Genomic DNA, 18,022 nt, shown 5'->3' with positions numbered 1-18,022 from the left:
CCTGCACATCACCTTAAAACTGAACCCCTCTCAGCGTAAATGCATGCCACCTAGTCTGTGATATTTCAATCCTGGGACAATAAAAACAAGTATATATTGTATCTTTGTCTCTGCTGGAAGATCGTCAACTCGGTGAAAGACTGCCGAAAAGTGTTGGTCTGACATCACATCGAGATGTCCGTAGAGCAGGTGTTCCCACCCTGGGATCCACGGTTAGTGACATTGATCCATGGCATAACAAATGCTGGGAACCGCTGTCGTACAGGAATTCTGCCGACTGGCACATTCTCGGCTGCAGGGACACCATTGAGCTCTAGGGTTCCTTTGCCACTGGACAGGGAGGGGCCCGGTTGGCTGAGGAAGCTTCTCAATTATTGTTGCAGTAAACCACCCCAGGGGGCCACATGAGCGACAACAGTCCTATCGGTTTTAACGAATGTAAAATGGCACTTAATACCCCACTAACAACGAATGTAAATTCATTGGGTGAAGGCATTGTACGGTTTACCCTTTTGAATATCCATATGGGCATTAGTCACCATAATAATATTCATCTTCTGGGCTGAGTGAGGGAGACCGGGTCCTCCACTGGATGCGTTTAGTCACGAAGTTTCTCACACGAAGGGCTGTTGAGATCAGGACGTCACCGAAAAAATACTGTTTTGCTCCCTGTGACGTAGAATGTCCGGTCCTGTGTTTTTTTTTCCTGCAGCCACAGGTCGGTCATCACCACTGCATCTGTCTCCTCACAGAACAATATCGTCTCCTCATCCCCAGTTTCATGGCATGAACCAATTTAATAGTTGCTTTCAATATTTGCCACCGTTTTGCACCAAAGTCTTACTCTCTTTAGATCTGGAGAGAAAAAAAAAAATAAAAACGAGCTGCTGGAATTACTCATCGGGTCAGGCATTTCGGGTTGAGACAGTCCAGATGAAGGATCTCGACCCAGAAAGTCTATTGTACATTCCTCTCCGCAGATGCTGCCTGTCCCGCTCAGCTCCTCCAGCATCACGTTTTTTTACTCGAGATTCCAGCACCTGCAGACTCTTGTGCCTCTCTTTTCAGAACTTGTCCCTTTCAGTCCTGCCTCAGACTGAACCAGGCTCTACCCTCTGGCTTCATTTCTGTTCTGCTTCTTCATTAGCCCATCACGCCTACTGGGGCACAGGCCAACAGCAGTTCGCCAGTGTTCCCTGAAGTATCTGTCGCACTGTGATTACTAGCCCCATGCCGACCATCCTCCTTTTGCAGCCGGGCTTGGGCAATCCATGGCCAAGTGTTCATTTCCGACCAGTTTATGTGTTTCCGATCCCACCCTGGTGTGGAAATCACAGGCAGTAACGTAATGTTCATTCGCTGAGTCTGCAGCGCCTGTAGTGGACAATCGCGGTACTGCAGGGGATCGGCGGCGTTCTGAATCAGGAAGTTCCAGGAGTTAACATGGCTTCGAAAGAACAGGTCGAGAGTTTGAGCGAGGAGGCAATTTGTCCCATCTGCCTGGATTTCTTCACAGATCCGGTGTCGCTGGAGTGCGCGCACAACTTCTGTCGCTCTTGTATCACACAGTATTGGGAAAAGGAGGAGAGAAACTCCTGCCCGGAGTGTAGAGAGGAGATTGCTGACCGCACCCTCAGGGCCAGTCGGGCCTCAGCAAATCTGGTTGAAAAAATTCAAAATTTAAACCTGAATCCGAAAGGGAAGGAAGGTAAATTTCACTGCGAGGAACATGAGGAAGAACTGAAGCTGTTCTGTGAAACGGACAAGACACTGATCTGTCTGATCTGTAGAGATGCGCAGGAACACACAGAGCACCGCTTCCTGCCGATTAAAGAAGCTGTTAAAATCTACAAGGTAAAACTAATCCGAATTTGATTCTCTCTCCACCGGATCACCACAGGATCCTCAATAACCAACGTATTCTCCACACCTTTCACTATCCCCGACGGGATTCTACCACCAAGCACATCTTTCCCTCCCTCAGTCCAACCCCACCCCTCCTCACAACTCTCCGCTCTTTGCAGGGATCGTTCCCTACGTAACTCCCTTATCCACTCGCTCCTCCCCACTGATCTCCCTCCTAGCACTGATACCTGCAAGCGGGGTAAGTGCTACACCTGACTTCTACACCTCCTCCCTCGTCACCATTCAGGCCCCAAATAGTCCCAGTTCCTCCCGTTTCTTCCACGGTCGATTGTCCTCTCATATAAATTCCTTCTTCGGCTCTTTACCTCTTCCACCTGTCCCCTCTCAGCTTCTTTCTTCATCACCCTCACCCACGTCCCCCCTCACGTTGTCTCGCCCGTCACCTGCCGACTGACTCTCATCCCCAACCTTTTTATTCTGGCTTCTGCCCCATTCATTCCCAGTCCCAATGAAGGGTCACATCCCGAAACACCGAATGTTTATTTCCCCTGTATAGATGCTGCCTGACTCACTGAGTTCCTCCAGCATTTTGTGTGTGATAATCGGTTTAATCACCTGTTTCTTTTGTTGTATCTTTGTTTCGATTTCCATCGCTCTCTGACTTCCAGGATCAGCTAAAATCTTCCTTAGACTCTCTCACAAAAAAGAACTCAAACTTGCAGGAAAAGGAGCAGCAACAGAAAAGGAAGATTTCCAGAGTTCGGGTGAGGCTTCCTGAGTGGAATTTCTGATATTAATGGATAGTTTTATTCCATTTAATGTAGAATAACAGAATATCTCAATTCCTGTACCTGGGTTCGATTCTGACCTCTGGTGCTGTCTGTGTGGAGTTTGCATGTTCTCCCTCTGACTGTGACAGTTCCAGACACATCCCAAGGACATGATGGATGAATGGTTAATTACAATTAACCCTATGAATGTGGGGGAAGGTGTATATGAATAAGGGGGGAGTTAATAAGTCAATGAGGGAGAATAGGTTTCAGGAAAACGTGAGGGAAAGGGGTTGGCTGGAATGCTGTTAGAACTAGCATGGTCTTCAATGGACCGAATGCTCTCCTTAATGTCATAAGGAAATGCAACACAGCAATACAGTACATTAATCTTCACCTTTCATTCGACAGGAACAGTCACACAGTGTTCAGACACACATCACATCCCAGTTTGCTGAACTGCGGCAGATTATCACTGAGAAAGAGCAGAGCGTACTCAGGGATCTCAGGGAGGAAGAGGCGAGGATTCTAAATCAAATGGAGAAAAATCTTCAAGAGATTCAAGCGAATATCAGGTTTACTCAGGAGGAAATTTCAAAGTTAAAGCAACAGATGGATCAAAAAGACAGTGTGATATTTCTCAAGGTAAGGGATTGTATTTTATTTTGTTTCTGTCAAAGGGCACTAAATGAACAGTGGTATATTTGATATAAACACAGCACAGCGGCCAATTCTAACAAATCAATTGCCTATGCTTGCGAATCCGCACAGATTGTTATACTTGTGTGACGCGCCCTCCAATCACGACAATAATCACGTTCCAAAATGTTGAAGGTATATATTTGATCCTTTATCAACAACAGATAATCTTTAGGCGATGAAATTTCAGGGTAATTAATCATGAAGTAAGCTGCAACTGAATGGTCAATGAAAGATATGACGTCTGTCCACCCCCAGCTCAAAACAGCCCAGAACAAAGTACAAATACATAACTTATTCCCTTCCCTTTTACCACGCCCCCACTCACGTGACTACTTACCATCAGAAACACGTAACACAGAATACAATGCAGATTAAAAAAAATCAGACGTTTTGCTCCTGCACACTGCATTTACAAATGGCAGCAAACTGTTTTCCTTCAGAGAATTGATACGTATCTTCAGGGTTGTTGTTGTCCCAAAACTGGACTTCCACAGCTTGTGTGCATCGCAGGACAGAATGCAATCTTCTGTGAAATTATTGAATCTGATCACTGCACAGCTGATTGTGTCCTTAATTACTGTGTTAAATATCCTCTAAAACTCCCATTGACACCTAGTTCCAGTCACAGGCTGGGAGTGTGTCTGGTGCGGTGGGTGTGAGGGTCTCTCTGTCAATCAGTGAGAACAAAGAATGTGACCCACACATCAGACTTATCCTCTATATCCAGTTTCCATCAGATTATGAAAACTTTCACTGTTTCTTTATTTTTTTGGATAAATTTCACATGGGATTGTATCCCATTCGCCATCATAAACAGGCCATTCAGTCCATCTTCTCCTATCCCTATCAATTTATCTGCTTCACAAGCCTCCTCCCACCTACTCACCACACCCAGCGACAGTGTCCGAACTCCATGGTCTCTCGTGTTTATCCAGTTTCCCCATTACATTCAGTCTCTGCTGTTCCGCTTCAATCACTCCTGCGGCAGTGAGTTCCACATCTTCCTCACTAAATTCATTGCAGGAGTTATTAAAAACCACCTGGCATTTTATCTTTGACTGAAGGTCTCCCCATAAATATAAACATAGAAAATCTACAGCACAGTACAGGCCCTTCGGCCCACAATGCTGTGCCGAACTTTTACTTACATTAGAAATTACCTTGGTTTACCCATACCTCTCTATTTTTCTAAGCTCCATGTACCTATGCAGGAGTCTCTTAAAAGACCCTATCGTACCCGCTTCCACCGCCGTCACCGGCAGCCCATTGCTTGCATTCACCACTCTCTACGTAAAAAAAAAACTTGTCCCTGACATCTCCTCTGTACCTACATCCAAGCACCTTAAAACTGTGTCCTCTCATGTTAGCCATAAATCGAGGTACTTTCTCCACCTGCACACAATCAAATCCATCAATAATCTTAAACAGTTCTATGTTATCATTCTGATGTCTTATCCATATGAAAATGCACAACTTGTCCTCACTTTCCTGTAAGTTTTATCCTCTCAGTGATGGTCTAATTTTCAGAAACATTCCCTGTAATTTACCCCGTGGTTCTGATTGTTCGTGTGAGTGAATGACTGCGGGAGTGGGAATTTTCAACACCTTGTAATGATTTGGATGAAATTCAGGATGTAGACAGTAAGTCAATGTCTAATCAGATTTGTGTTTTATTTATTTCAGGAGGAAGCTTGTCAGAACAGGAGGTAGGACATACTCTTTACTGAAACCCTGTATGGATTTGTAAAATAGTTCAAAATTCCGGTTTATAACCAGCTGTTTAATATTTACAGAGTTAGTGACGATGTCCAGAAATTCTCAGTGACAGAAGAGGCCTTTCCGGTAAAAAAATTCGATCACCTCTATTTGTTGAACACAGTGCTGAGAGAAACACTTGATGCTAATTATCGAGGTAAAACTTACAAAGATTCATTATTCATTGTTTATGAGACACAATTAGGTTCTAATTCAAAGGAAAACTTGGCTGTAATTATGGGCTGAAGGGGAACTGAAGTTTATTCCACATCGGCCCCACCGACTGGGAGGCATCACTGTCACATGGTCAGCTGGAGATGTCAGACCCCTGAACACACCAGCGCAGGGTCACAATACAACCAATACACGGGACTGGCAGATGAACCACTGTGTCCCGATCCCAGGCCACTGCACTGACACGCCAAGACATGAGTTTGAATCCTACCACAGGAAATGGGAAATTAATACTGACTTGATGATATTGTAGGGAGTAAAAGCGGTTATCAGTGTGGTGACCGAGATTGTCAGAAAAATACACAAGTTTAGCGCTGATTGCAGACTCAGATTGACGCAGGTCTTCCCCCTTCTGGATCCACAACTCTCACCGTTAGAGGGAGAAGAGTGGAGCAGTAGTGACAGGAGAATCTATCGACGTGAATAGGACAGCCGAATGGTATGTTTTCCCCTCGGTGCCAGAGTCAGGGATGTCTCGGATAGTGCCCGCAGCATTTTTGAGAGGTGCGGGGGGGTTGGGGGGCGAAAAGCAGCCAGATATGTTGGTACATTTTGGGACTAATTACATATGAAGTAAAAGCAAAGAGGTCCTGAAAATAGAATTTGGAGAGCTTGGTGGAAAGCTCAGAAGCAGTACCTTCAGGTTTATAATTTCTGGACTGCTGCCTGTGCGACGTGCTGGTGAGGGTAGGAGCAGGATAATTTGGCAGATTAAAGCATGCCTGAGAAGCTGGTGCAGGGGGCAGGGCTTCAGGTTTTTGGATCATTGGGATCTTTTCTGGTGGAGAAATGACCTGCTCAAAAGGGATGGGTTGCACCTGGACCCGAGGGAGAACAATATTCTCACAGAGAGGTTTGATAGAGCTGTTGGGGAGAGTTGAAACTAATTCTGTGGTCGGGGTGTTGGGAACGAGTGAAGGGATGGGACTGATGGTAAAAATGCAAAGATAGTGTGCAGTCAGACTGTCAGATGGGGCAGCCAGATACGAGGACAAAACTGCAGCCAGCTGGGTGAGTATCAGTGCATTAGGGATGCAGAATGAAAAAGGATAGGAAATACAGTACCCAAAGTGTTATATCTCAATGCATGGAGTGTGAGAAATAAGGTGGATGATCTTGTTGCATTATTACAGTTTGTCGGGTATGAAGTTGTGGCCATCACTGAATCATGACTGAAGGATGGTTGTAGTTGGGAGATGAATGTCCAACGTTACACGTTGTATCAGATGGTGAGGAAGGTAGGCAGAGGGGGTGATATGGGTCTCCTGGTAAATCAATAGAAAGATGTGACATAGGATTGGAAGATGTTGATTCCTTGTGGGTTGAGTTAAGGAAATTCAGAAGTGAAAATGACACTGATGACAGTCACATACAGGATCCCAACAGTAGCTGGATGTGGACCACAGATTACAACTGGAAATAGAGAAGGCCAATGAAACAGACAATGTTGCAATAGTCATGGGATAATTCAACAAGCAGGTCAATTGGCAAAATTAGATTGATAATGGATCTCAAGAGAGTGAATTTGTTGAATGCCATGTGATAACTTTTTAGTGCAGTTTATCATTGAGCCAACTCGGGGAACAGCTCTACTGGATTGGGTGTTATGTATTGAACTGGAGATGATATCTTAGGAAAAAAACCTGAGGAGGCAATGCTCACAACATGACTGAGTTCAACTTGATATTTGATAAGGAAAAAAGTAAAGTCTGACGTTGTAGTATTCCAGAGGAGTAAAAGAAATTACAGTGGTCTGAAAGAGGAGTTGGCCAAAGTAAAATGGAGGGAGATGTTGTCTGGGATGACAGCAGAGCAAAAATGATGTCAGATTCTGGGAAAATGAGGAACGTGAAGGATAGATATATTCCAAAAATAAATAAATACTCAAATGGCAAAATAGTACAATCGTGGCTGATAAGGGAAGACAAGCTAATGTAAATGCCAAAGAGTGGGCATACAACAAAGTGAAAATTAATAGGAAGACAGCGAATTGGGAGGCTTTTAAATACCTACAGAGAGGAACTGAAAAAAATGAATGGGAGGGGAAAAATGAAATATGGAATTGAATTGAATTGACTTTACTACTTACATCCTTTCTATAAACAAGCAGGAAAAATCTTCTGTCTAAATGTGCAGTTTACAGTAATTGATGATAAATAATATGTATAACATTCCAGTCAATATAACATAGAAATACAGTTGTCTCAGCACGAGTTAATCAGTTTGATGGCCTGGTGGAAGAAGCTGTCCCCGGACCCTGTTGGTTCTGGCTTTTATGCTGCGGAACCAGTTCCTGTATGGTAGCGACTGGTACAGTTTGTTGTTGGGGTGACTTGGGTCTCCAATGATCCTTCAGGCCCTTTTTACACACCTGTCTTTATAAAACAAGTAAGCAAACAATATCAAGCAACACGCATCAAAGTTGCTGGCGAACGCAGCAGGTCAAACAAACAAACAATATCAAATTGATTTTCAAGTATTGCGAAAAAATAAAATAGAGATGAGAGTGGATATAGGACCACTAGAAAATGAGGCTGGATATATAATAACAGGGGACAAAGAGATGACAGATGAACCAAATGAGTATTTTCATCAGTCTTCACTGTGGAAGACACTGGCACTGTGCTAGGTGTTGAAGCGTGCGAGGGAAGAGAAGTGAGTACAGTTACTGTTACAAGGGAGAAGGTGCTCAAAAAGGGACATAAGTCACTCAGACCAGATGAACTGCACCCTAGTGTTCTGAAAGAGGTAGCGGTAGACATTGTGCAGGCATTTGAAATGATCTTTCAAAAATCATTGGACTCTGGTGCGGTGCCAGAGGACTGGAAATTACAAATGTCACCCAACTCTTAGTCATGAGGAAGGCAGCAGAAATGAAGTTATAGACCAGTTAGCCTCACCTCTGTGGGTGGGAAGACATTAGTGTCAATTGTTAAGTATGAGGTTATGGAATACTTGGTGATACTGGACAAGATAGGACACGTTGGCGTATAATAAGATTGGTGGAGGGGCCGGTAGTGTTGAGAAAACAGGTAGGCTGCGGAAGGACTTGGATGAGGAGACTGGGCAAGAAAGTGGCAAATGATACACAATGCTGGGAAATTCATGGTCATGCACAATATGCAGATTATTTAAAATGGGGAGACAATTCAAAAATCTGAGATGCAGATGGGTGTGGGAGTGTTTCTGCAGAGCACCCTGAAGGTTAACTTGCAGGTAGAGTCAGTTGTGAGGAAGGTAAATGCAATGTTAGCATTCAGTTCAAGGAGTTTAGTATACAGGAGCAGGGATGTGATGCTGAGGGTTTATAAGGCACTGGTGAGGCATTACCTTGAATATTGTGAACAGTTTTGGGCTCCTCATCTGAGAAAGGATGTGCTGGCATCGTAGAGGGTCCAGAGGAGGTTCACAAGGATGATTCCAGGAATGAAAGGGTTATCAGACTTGAAACGTTTGATAGCCCTGTGCCTGTACTCACTGGAATTTAGAAAGATGATGGGGGATCTCACTGAAACCCTTTAAATGTTGAAAGGCCAAGACAGAGTAGATGTGGGAAGGACGTTTCCCATAGTGGGAGAGTCTGGGACAAGAGGGCACAGCCTCAAGATACAGGGGTGTCTTATTTAAAAACAGAGACGCAGAGAAATTTCTTCAGCCAGAGGGTGGTGAATTTGCAGAACTCGTTACCACAGGCAGCCGTGGAGGCCAGGTTGTTGGGCATATTTAAGGCCGAACTTGACAGGTTCTAGATTGCACACAGTATCAGAGGTTGTGGCGAGAAGGCCGGGGAGTGGGGCTGAGGAGGAGAAGAAAAGGATCAGCCATGATTGAATGGTGGAGCAGTCACAGTGGGCCAAATGGCCAAATTCTGCTCCTATGTCTTATGGGCTTATGGTTATCAGACCACAATATTGAAGCATTGTGAGAATGAGCCCAGACAACGCAACCAGCATTGACATCATTCAGGATTTCATCTCAGGAGAAGCACACACAGCATAACCAGACTGGCAAAACAGCCCGACACACACATACACAGGAAGGATTGGCAGATTGCAGTCAGAGACGCAGCAATGTACGTTGATATTTCCTTCAGTAACCTAGAAACTATTCTCTTCAGAGACGGTAATTTATTTATTTAAACAACTCACACATGTCACACATTGTCAGCACACACCAGACATGTGATGACACGCTGTGCCATACAAATATTTCAATGTGCACACTCTCCTTCGATGCGTACACACAAACACACTGATATTTACCACAAACACACACACACACACACACACACACACACATAATATCTGAGTGTGACACATGGTCAAAGAAATAGGCCCACGTTCCGACTTAGGAATGAAATCTGCCGTCCTTACCCAGTCTGTTCTGTGCACTGAGCTGCCCTCTGATGCGACGTCACATTAACAGTTCACAGACAGACTCCAGGGTGAGATTCCTCAGGAGGATGATCTGGGAGGGTTTGAACCCACGAACCACTTCATGCATCTGCAAGACCAAGATGCCTTCTTGAGCATGTCCCCCTTGTGTGTGTTTGCCCCATATCCCTCTAACCACTTCCAATCTATGTACCTGTGTAAGTTCATCTTAAACTATTTTAATTTTACCTGTTTCTACAGCATCTGACAGGAAATTCCATCTGCCCACCCACCTCTCTGTGGGAATGTTGCCCCACAGATCCCTCATAAAAACTTCCCCTCTCACTTTCAATCTGAGCCCTCTGGTTCTGTACTCCCATTTCTCAGAAAAAGACTCACTTTATCTCAGCCCGTTGTGAATGTATTTACCTCGATAAGGGGTCATCCCTCAACATCCTACACTACAGCGAAATAGCCCAAGCTTAAACACTCTCTACTTTTAACCCAAGCCCCCCAGTCCCGGTAACATCCTCCTGAACCTTCCTGTCCAGTGTAATGACATCCTACACGGGTTGACTCTGTGGTTAAGAAGGCGTACGGTGCACTGGCCTTCATCAATTGTGGGATTGAGTTTAAGAGCCGAGAGGTAATGTTGCACGTATATAAGACCCTGGTCAGCCCACTTGGAGTACTGTGCTCAATACTGGTCACCTCACTACAACTACAGGAAGGATGTGGAAACCAATAGAAAGGGTGCAGAGGAGATTTACAAGGATGTTGCCTGTTTTTTTTTTTTGGAGGGGGGTATGCCTTATGAGAATAGGTTGAGTGAACTCGGCCTTTTCTCCTTGGAATGACTGAGGATGAGAGGTGACCTGACAGAGATGTACAAGATAATGAGAGGCATTGATCGTGTGGATAGTCAGAGGCTTTTTCCCAAGGCTGAAATGGCTAGCATGAGAGGGCATAGTTTGAAGGTGCTTGGAAGGAGATACAGAGATGTCGGAGGTATGTTTTTTATGCAGAGAATGGTGAGTGCGTGGAACGGGCTGCTGGTGGTGGTGCTGCAGGTGGAAACGACAGGGTCTTTTAAGAAACTCATGAATGGCTACATGGAGCTTATAAAAATAGAGGACCATGGGTAAGGCCTAGGTAATTCTAAGGTAGGGACATGTTCGACACAGCTTTGTGGGCCGAAGGGACTGTATTGTGTTCTATGTTTTCTGTGTTTCTATGTTTCACTATATTCGGGGACGTGGAAATGCAGACAATACCCGAACTGTGGTCTATCATCGATATCATAGATCTTGCTTAAGTTCATGTGGACAGTGTCGAATAGGCTGATGAATACAGGACTGAAGGTGTTATATTTGATTGCTCCAGTATACGGAATAAGGTTGATGATGTTGTAGCACAGGTAGAGATTGGCAGGCACAACGTTGTTGGCGTCACTGAGTTGTGGCTGAAAGGAGATGCTGGTTGAAGCCCAACATCCAAGGATACACCTTGTGTTCAAAGGACAGGCAGGTAGGCAGAGGGGATGGGGAGGCTCTGTTGTAAAAAATGAAATGAAATCCTTAGAGAGAGGTGACATAGGATTGGAAGATGTTGAGTCATTGTGGGTAGAGTTAAGAAACTGCAAGGGTAAAAAGACCCTGATGGTAATTATATACAGGCTTCTAAATAGTAGCCAGGATCGAAATGGGATACAAATTACACTAGGAAATGATAAAAAAAAATGCAGTGTGACAGTCGGAATGGGGGATTTCAACAAGGAGGTAGATTGGGAAAATCAGGTTGGTGCTGCATCCCAAGAGAGGGAATTTGCAGAATGTCCCCAAGATGGCTTTTTTGAACTGCTTGTGGTTGAGCCCAATGGAATAAAGGCAATTCTAGAGTGGGATTTGTATAGTGAACCAGATATGATTTGGGAGACTAAGGGAAAAGAAACTTTAGGAAGCAGTGATCATAAAATGATAGAATTCATCCTGAAGTTTGAGAGGGAGATAAAGTCAGATGTATCGGTATTAGAGTGGAGTAAAGTTAGTTACAGAGGCATGAGGGAGGAGCTGACCAAAGTAGATTGGGAGGGGACACCAGCAGGGATGATTGCAGAACAACAAAGACTGGAATTTCTGGGGGCAATTTGGATAGATAAATCCCAAATACGGAGGAGTATTATCCACGGAGAATGAGGCAACCTTGTTTAACAAGGGAAGTCAAAGACAGCATAAAAGTGAAAGAGAGGGCATACAATAGAGCAAAAATTAGCAGTATGTTGAAGTATTGAGGAGATTTTGATAATCAACAGAAAGCAATTACAAAGCCCGAAGGAGAGAAAATGAGATATGAGGGAAAGCTTGCCTACAATACTCAAGAGGACACAAAACTCTAAACAGTAAAAGAGAGGCAAGAGTGGATATTGGACCCCAAGAAAATGACACTGGAGAGGAGACGTGACAAAATACATTGTCGAAGTACTTATTTAATATTTTGTGTCAATCCTCACTGTGGAAGATACCAGCTGTATGTCAGAAATGTGAGAGTGTCTGGGGACAGAATTGAGTGTTGTTGATGTTACTGAGGAGAAAGTGCGTGGGAAGATTGAAGGTCTGAAGGTACCTGGACCAGATGGACTACACCCCAGTGTTCGGAAAGAGTTAGCTGAAGAGAATATGGGGGCATTTATAATGATCTTTCAGGAATCACTAGATAATTGGACATTCAAGACGACTGGAAATTGCAAAGGTCACTTCACTCTTTATGACGGGAGAGCAGCTGAGGAAAGAAAATTACAGGTGTGTTAGTCTGGATGTGGTGTGCTTGGAAAGATGCTGGAGTCCAGTATTAATGGAACTGCTTTTGGGTAGATGGAGGCACATGATAAAATAGGGCAAAGACAGCGTGCCTTCCCTGAAGGGGAAATCTTGCCCGACAAATCTGCTGGAATTCTTCGAGGAACACAAAGCCAAGATAGACAAAGAATGATTTGGATGACAGAATTGTTGCCTTTGTGGCCAAGTTTGCAGATGAGATGAAGTTAGGTGAAGGGGAAGGTAGTGGTGCAGAAGCTCAGAGTCTGGGGAAGGACGGAGACAGATTCAAAAATGGACAAAGATGTGATAGATGGATTATCGAGTAGCGAAGTCGTGCATGCAATTTGGCAGGCGGAATAAAGGCACAGACGATTTTGTAAACAGTGAGAAAATTCAAAAATCAGAGGTGCAGAAGGGATTTGGGTGTCCTTGTGCAGGATTCCCTAATGGTTAATTGCAGTTTGAGTCAGTGTTAAGGTCAGCAAGCTCAACGTTAGCATTCATTTCGAGAGGATTCCAATAGGATGTCATTCTGAGGTTTTATAAGGCATTGGTCAGACCACATTTGGAGTATTGTGAGCAGTTTTGGGTCCCTTATATCGGAAAAGATGTGCTGGCATTGGAAAGGGTCCAGGAGGTTCACAAGAATGATTTTGGGAATAAAAGAGTTAACATATGAGGAGTGTTTGATGGTTCTGGGCCTGTACTCATGGGAGTTTAGAAGAATGGCTGATTTATTATCCCTCTCAACTCTACTCTCCCGCCTCCTCCCCATTAACATTTGACACCCTGACTAATCAAGAAGTTTACATATCAACTTCTGCTTTAAAAATCAAACATGAGAAAATCTGCAGATGCTGGTAATCCAAGCAACACAGGTCCTGATGAAGGGTCTTGGCTTGATCTCACTGAAACCTACCCGGAGAGAGTGGATGTCGGAAGGATGTTTCCTATAGTGACTGGGTCGAGAACACAAGGCACAGCCTCCGACTAGAGGGTGTCCATTTAGAACAGAGATGAGGAGGAATTCCTTTATCCACAGGATAGTGAATCTGCCGCAGGGAATATATTTCATTGACTATATTTAAGGTGAAGCCACACACACAAAATGCTGGAGGAACTCAGCAGGCAAGGAAGCATCTATGGAAAAGAGTGAACTGTTGATGGTTCAGGCTGAAATCCTGCATCAGGACCTGTGTTGTTTAAGGGTCCCTGCAAATTCTCTCCCGTCCAAATGAGGGGCTGCGGGCGATGGGGTTGTGGGAAAGGGGACAAAGAGGTCCTCATCTCCATCTTTGTCCCCCGCCAGCTTCTCGTTACGGCTACACGCACAGTTCACCGACAGGCTCTCCACCCCTCCCCCACCTGGTTCTGGTTCAATCTGACATTTATCTCTCCACTGCTGGTTCTCATTATCACCTCCTTTACTGTCTCGAACCTTCACACTCACAAATGAATGTTAACATTGAATGAAGGGTCTGTACCTGTGCTGTACTGTTCTATGTTCCATGTTCCCTGTTCCCTGTTCAGAAGAAAGAGAGGAGATCTCAGGGAAACAAAAAATTCTTCTGGGGTCAACAGGCAAGATACAGCGAGGATGTTTCCCCTGTCTGAGGAGTCAAGGGTCAGGGGTCACTGTCTGTTTGGAATTCTCAGCACCCGAAGGGAGAGGGGGGTTTGGGGATTCTTATCCATTCAGTTCACAGAGCCATTGCCGTACAGCATATAAATGTGCCCTTCGACCCATCACATCTCTGCTGACCTATTTACCCATCTACATTCATCCCATCGGCCAGCATTAGGTCAGTCTCCTTCTGTGCCTTGCCTATTGAAGTGTCTGTCCAAGTGTCTCTTCAACACAGAGGACTGGAGACCTGTAACCTGCAGAGGTCGGTGTTGGGGCCGAGGTTGTTTGTCATTCCTATTAATGATTTGGATGATAATGTCGGTGACATATTTAGTAGATTTGTTAATGATACTAAAATTCATGGTACAGTGGACAGGGAAGAGGGTTATCTCTGTTTACACCGGGCCCTTGATCAACTGTAGAGATGGGTACAGGGAGAATGTTTTAAAATACATCTTGGCAGGGACGTGGATAAGAAAAGGTGAAAGGAGTAATGGGCAAATGGGACTAGCTCACTAGAGCAAGTTGGTCAGCACAAACGAGTTGGGCCGATGGGCCTCCGTGACCTCCAGTTTAAATCTATTCACCCACCCCTTTCCCATCTTAATCCACCCCTTTCCCGCACTCGTTTCTGCTGTCTATTTCTATCCTTGAGGGAAGATGTCGACCTGAACCGTAGACTGTCCATCTCTCTCCACACCTCCTGCCTGACCCGCTCGGTTCCTCCAGCATTTTGTGTCTGTCTGATCGGGAAATCTCTGCTCTCCATCCAGTGGAAAACCCTTGGGGAGACATTAGTTGTCCACCCGGTTTCGTTCGGTCAAACCACGGGAAAGGTTCGTGTCGGCCACCAGATCGCGCCTGAGGCCTAGCGGCCTTTCCCCCGATCCCCGGGGTCGCGCTGTCCGAGTCTCCCCCCGCGATCCCCGGGGCCGCGCTACCCGAGTCTCCCCCGGTCCCCGGGACCGCGCTGTCCGAGTCTCCCCCCGATCCCCGGGGCCGCGCTGCCCGAGTCTCCCCCCGGTCCCCGGGACCGCGCTGCCCGAGTCTCCCCCCCGATCCCCGGGGCCGCGCTGCCCGAGTCTCCCCCCCGATCCCCGGGGCCGCACTGCCCGAGTCTCCCCCCGATCCCCGGGGCCGCGCTGCCCGAGTCTCCTCCCGATCCCCGGGACCGCGCTGCCCGAGTCTCCCCCCGATCCCCGGGGCCGCGCTGTCCGAGTCTCCCCCCGATCCCCGGGGACTCTCTAATTCTCCGCTTCTCCCCCCAGTCTCTGTCACCCTGGATGTGGAAACGGCGCATCCGTGGCTCGAGGTGTCTGAGGATCGGAAGAGTGTGAGATGGACCCGGACCTGGAGGAATCTCCCTGACACCGGGAAGAGATTCACATTCTGGTCTTGTGTGCTGGGATCGGAGGGATTCACATCGGGGAGACATTACTGGGAGGTGGATGTGACGGGGAATCGGATCTGGCGTCTGGGAGTCGCCGCAGAGTCTGTGGAGAGGGAGGGAGAGGTCAGACTGAGTCCGGATACCGGATTCTGGGTCATCGGGCAGGTTGGTGACGTATTACATCGGGATTGTGACGTATTCGGCTATCTCCCCTCCCCCGGACCCCGTCTCCCTGCCGGTCCCATCCCCGGGAGGGTGGGAGTTTATCTCAGTTACCAGTCCGGGACAGTTTCATTTTACAACGCGGAGACCAAGTCCCATCTCCACACCTTCACTAGGAATAAATTCACGGGGAAACTTTATCCTTTCTTCATGACTGGGAATGGAAACCAGTGGCTGAGAATCTGCTCCGGTTCCGCTCCGGGTCTGTAATCGGGTCGGGTCCCGGGACCGGCGTCAGGAGTAAAGTCCTTGTAAATTTCAATGTGCGGAGAGTGAAATAAACACGAGGTGAGAATTATCGATCCGTTAATTTTAACTCGTTCACCGCGTCTGACAACAGAACGGAAACACCGCGGATTCAGTAGCAGCCGCGGGCGGCGGGTCCTGAGCTCCCCCGGGTCCACCCGCACTGAGACAGGTTAAATGGGACAAGTGGGGGCGGTGCTGACAGGAAAAGACAGTGAAGATTGATACAAAGTGTTCATTAAGTTCATCTGACATTTCTTTGTCCCCCATTACTACTTCACCAGCATCATTTTCCAATCCAATATCAACTCTCATCTCCCTTTCACTCTTCATGTAACTGAAAATGAACTTTTAGTATACTGCTTTATGTTATTGGCTAGTTTGCTTCATATTTCATCTTTAACATTCTTATGGCTTTTTTTTTGATGCCTTTTGCTGGATTTTAAGAGCATCCCAATAATCCAACATCCCACTCACCTTTGCTCCCTTATATGCCATTTCCTTAGGTAACACGCAGTCCTTAACTTCCCTTGTCAGCCATGGATTCCCACCGCTGCCATCTGAGAAATTCTTTTGTGGGACATGTCTCTCCTGCACCTTGTAAACTATTCCCAGATACGTCAGCCACCTCTGTTCAGCCATCGTCCCCACAGTATCCCTCTCCAATTCACCTGGGCAAGCTCCTCTCTCATGCCTTTGTAATTCCCTTTATTCCATTGCGAGACTGATACATGTGACTTAGGCTTCTCCCTATGAAAATGCAGTATGAATTCAATTATATTATGATCACTGCCTCTAACGGGTTCCTTTACTTTCAGCTCCTGGAGATGATCAGGGTTATTACACAACACCCAATCTTAGATGGTCTTTCCCACAAGTAGGCCCAAACACAAGCTGCTTTACAAAGCCGTCTCGTAGGCATTCAACAAACGCCCTAACGTGATCTAACAACAACCTGATTTTCCCAACCCTTTGCATATTGATGTCCCCGATATAATTGTGACGCTACCGTTATTATAGGCCTTTGCCCGTTCAATACTGCGAATTAATTTAAACCCAGTCCCTTAACTTAATCAAGTTTTTATCTGAAAACAACCAACCCCACCAAAGATTGTACTGAAGACTGCATTTGATTTTTTTCAGCCATATCTGCTTCACACTGAAATAGTATGTGTTTATCAGTTTCATAATGACAAAATGTACACGACACAGAATGATGTTTTCCAATTAGATACAAGGCATAATTAAACATCGTGTGGGTATTTCTAAGTCGTGTCAATATCATTTCTTCCATTCTTGATTTTAGCCCTTCTTCCATAAACCCAACTGGTTTATGTATTCTGTGAAGGTGCCTGTCCTGTATCCTACAAGTCTTGCCATAAGTCCTTAACTCTTAACACTACCAACCCCTAAGCTAAGATTTGCTAAGTGGAAAGTCTATATCCACAGTTGAACTTTTAACAGGTTGTGTTGCTAAACAGTCAACCCATTTCCCTCACCAGTGCGATGTGCAGGGCCCATAAGGTGCAGACATATAAACCAAATTTGTATATGAAATACTTCTTGACGAGGTCCCAACAGTCAATCTGACCTACTGCTAGAATGACCTGTTTTAAGGCTCATCAAACCCTTTTCTTGCTTTTTAAATCTTTTTATTAATTATTATTGAAAATCAACAAGAGAAAAATACATCAAAATAATCAAGATAACATATCTAAGTTGGATGATCAGCCATAATCATAATAAATGACGGTGCAGGCTCAAAGGGCCGAATGGCCTACCCCTGCACCTATTTTCTATGTTTCTATATCCATATATAGAGTAAGAGTTAAATTATCAACCAGGCTAAACAGAAAAACAATAATAATCAAAAAACAAAGTATTAAAGCTTTTTTTATGGAAAAAAGGCAAGAAGGAATAAAAAGGAACCCCTACTAACTAAAACACAGAAAACCCCTAATAACTAAAAAAAAAGGGGGGGGAAACCCATTTGGAGCACAACCCCGGAGCTATACGCCATA

At 45.4% G+C, this 18,022-nt stretch overlaps 1 protein-coding gene across 1 annotated transcript; it reads left to right on the top strand.

Annotated features, from left to right (window-relative positions):
- Positions 1–1,428: 1,428 nt before the first annotated feature.
- On the top strand, positions 1,429–17,203 carry LOC140185346 (zinc-binding protein A33-like). The gene is made up of 6 exons (XM_072238729.1): positions 1,429–1,854; positions 2,535–2,630; positions 3,048–3,281; positions 5,022–5,044; positions 5,132–5,250; positions 15,412–17,203. Exons 1-6 carry the CDS (start codon positions 1,444–1,446, stop codon positions 15,963–15,965), a joined length of 1,437 nt encoding a protein of 478 aa, XP_072094830.1. The 5' UTR covers positions 1,429–1,443; the 3' UTR covers positions 15,966–17,203.
- Positions 17,204–18,022: the final 819 nt, after the last annotated feature.

The sequence above is a fragment of the Mobula birostris genome, chromosome 20 (assembly GCF_030028105.1).
Source record: "Mobula birostris isolate sMobBir1 chromosome 20, sMobBir1.hap1, whole genome shotgun sequence".
NCBI classification, from domain to species: domain Eukaryota; kingdom Metazoa; phylum Chordata; class Chondrichthyes; order Myliobatiformes; family Myliobatidae; genus Mobula; species Mobula birostris.
Note: the sequence above shows the minus strand (reverse complement) of the source record. Positions and strands in the feature narration are given on the sequence as shown.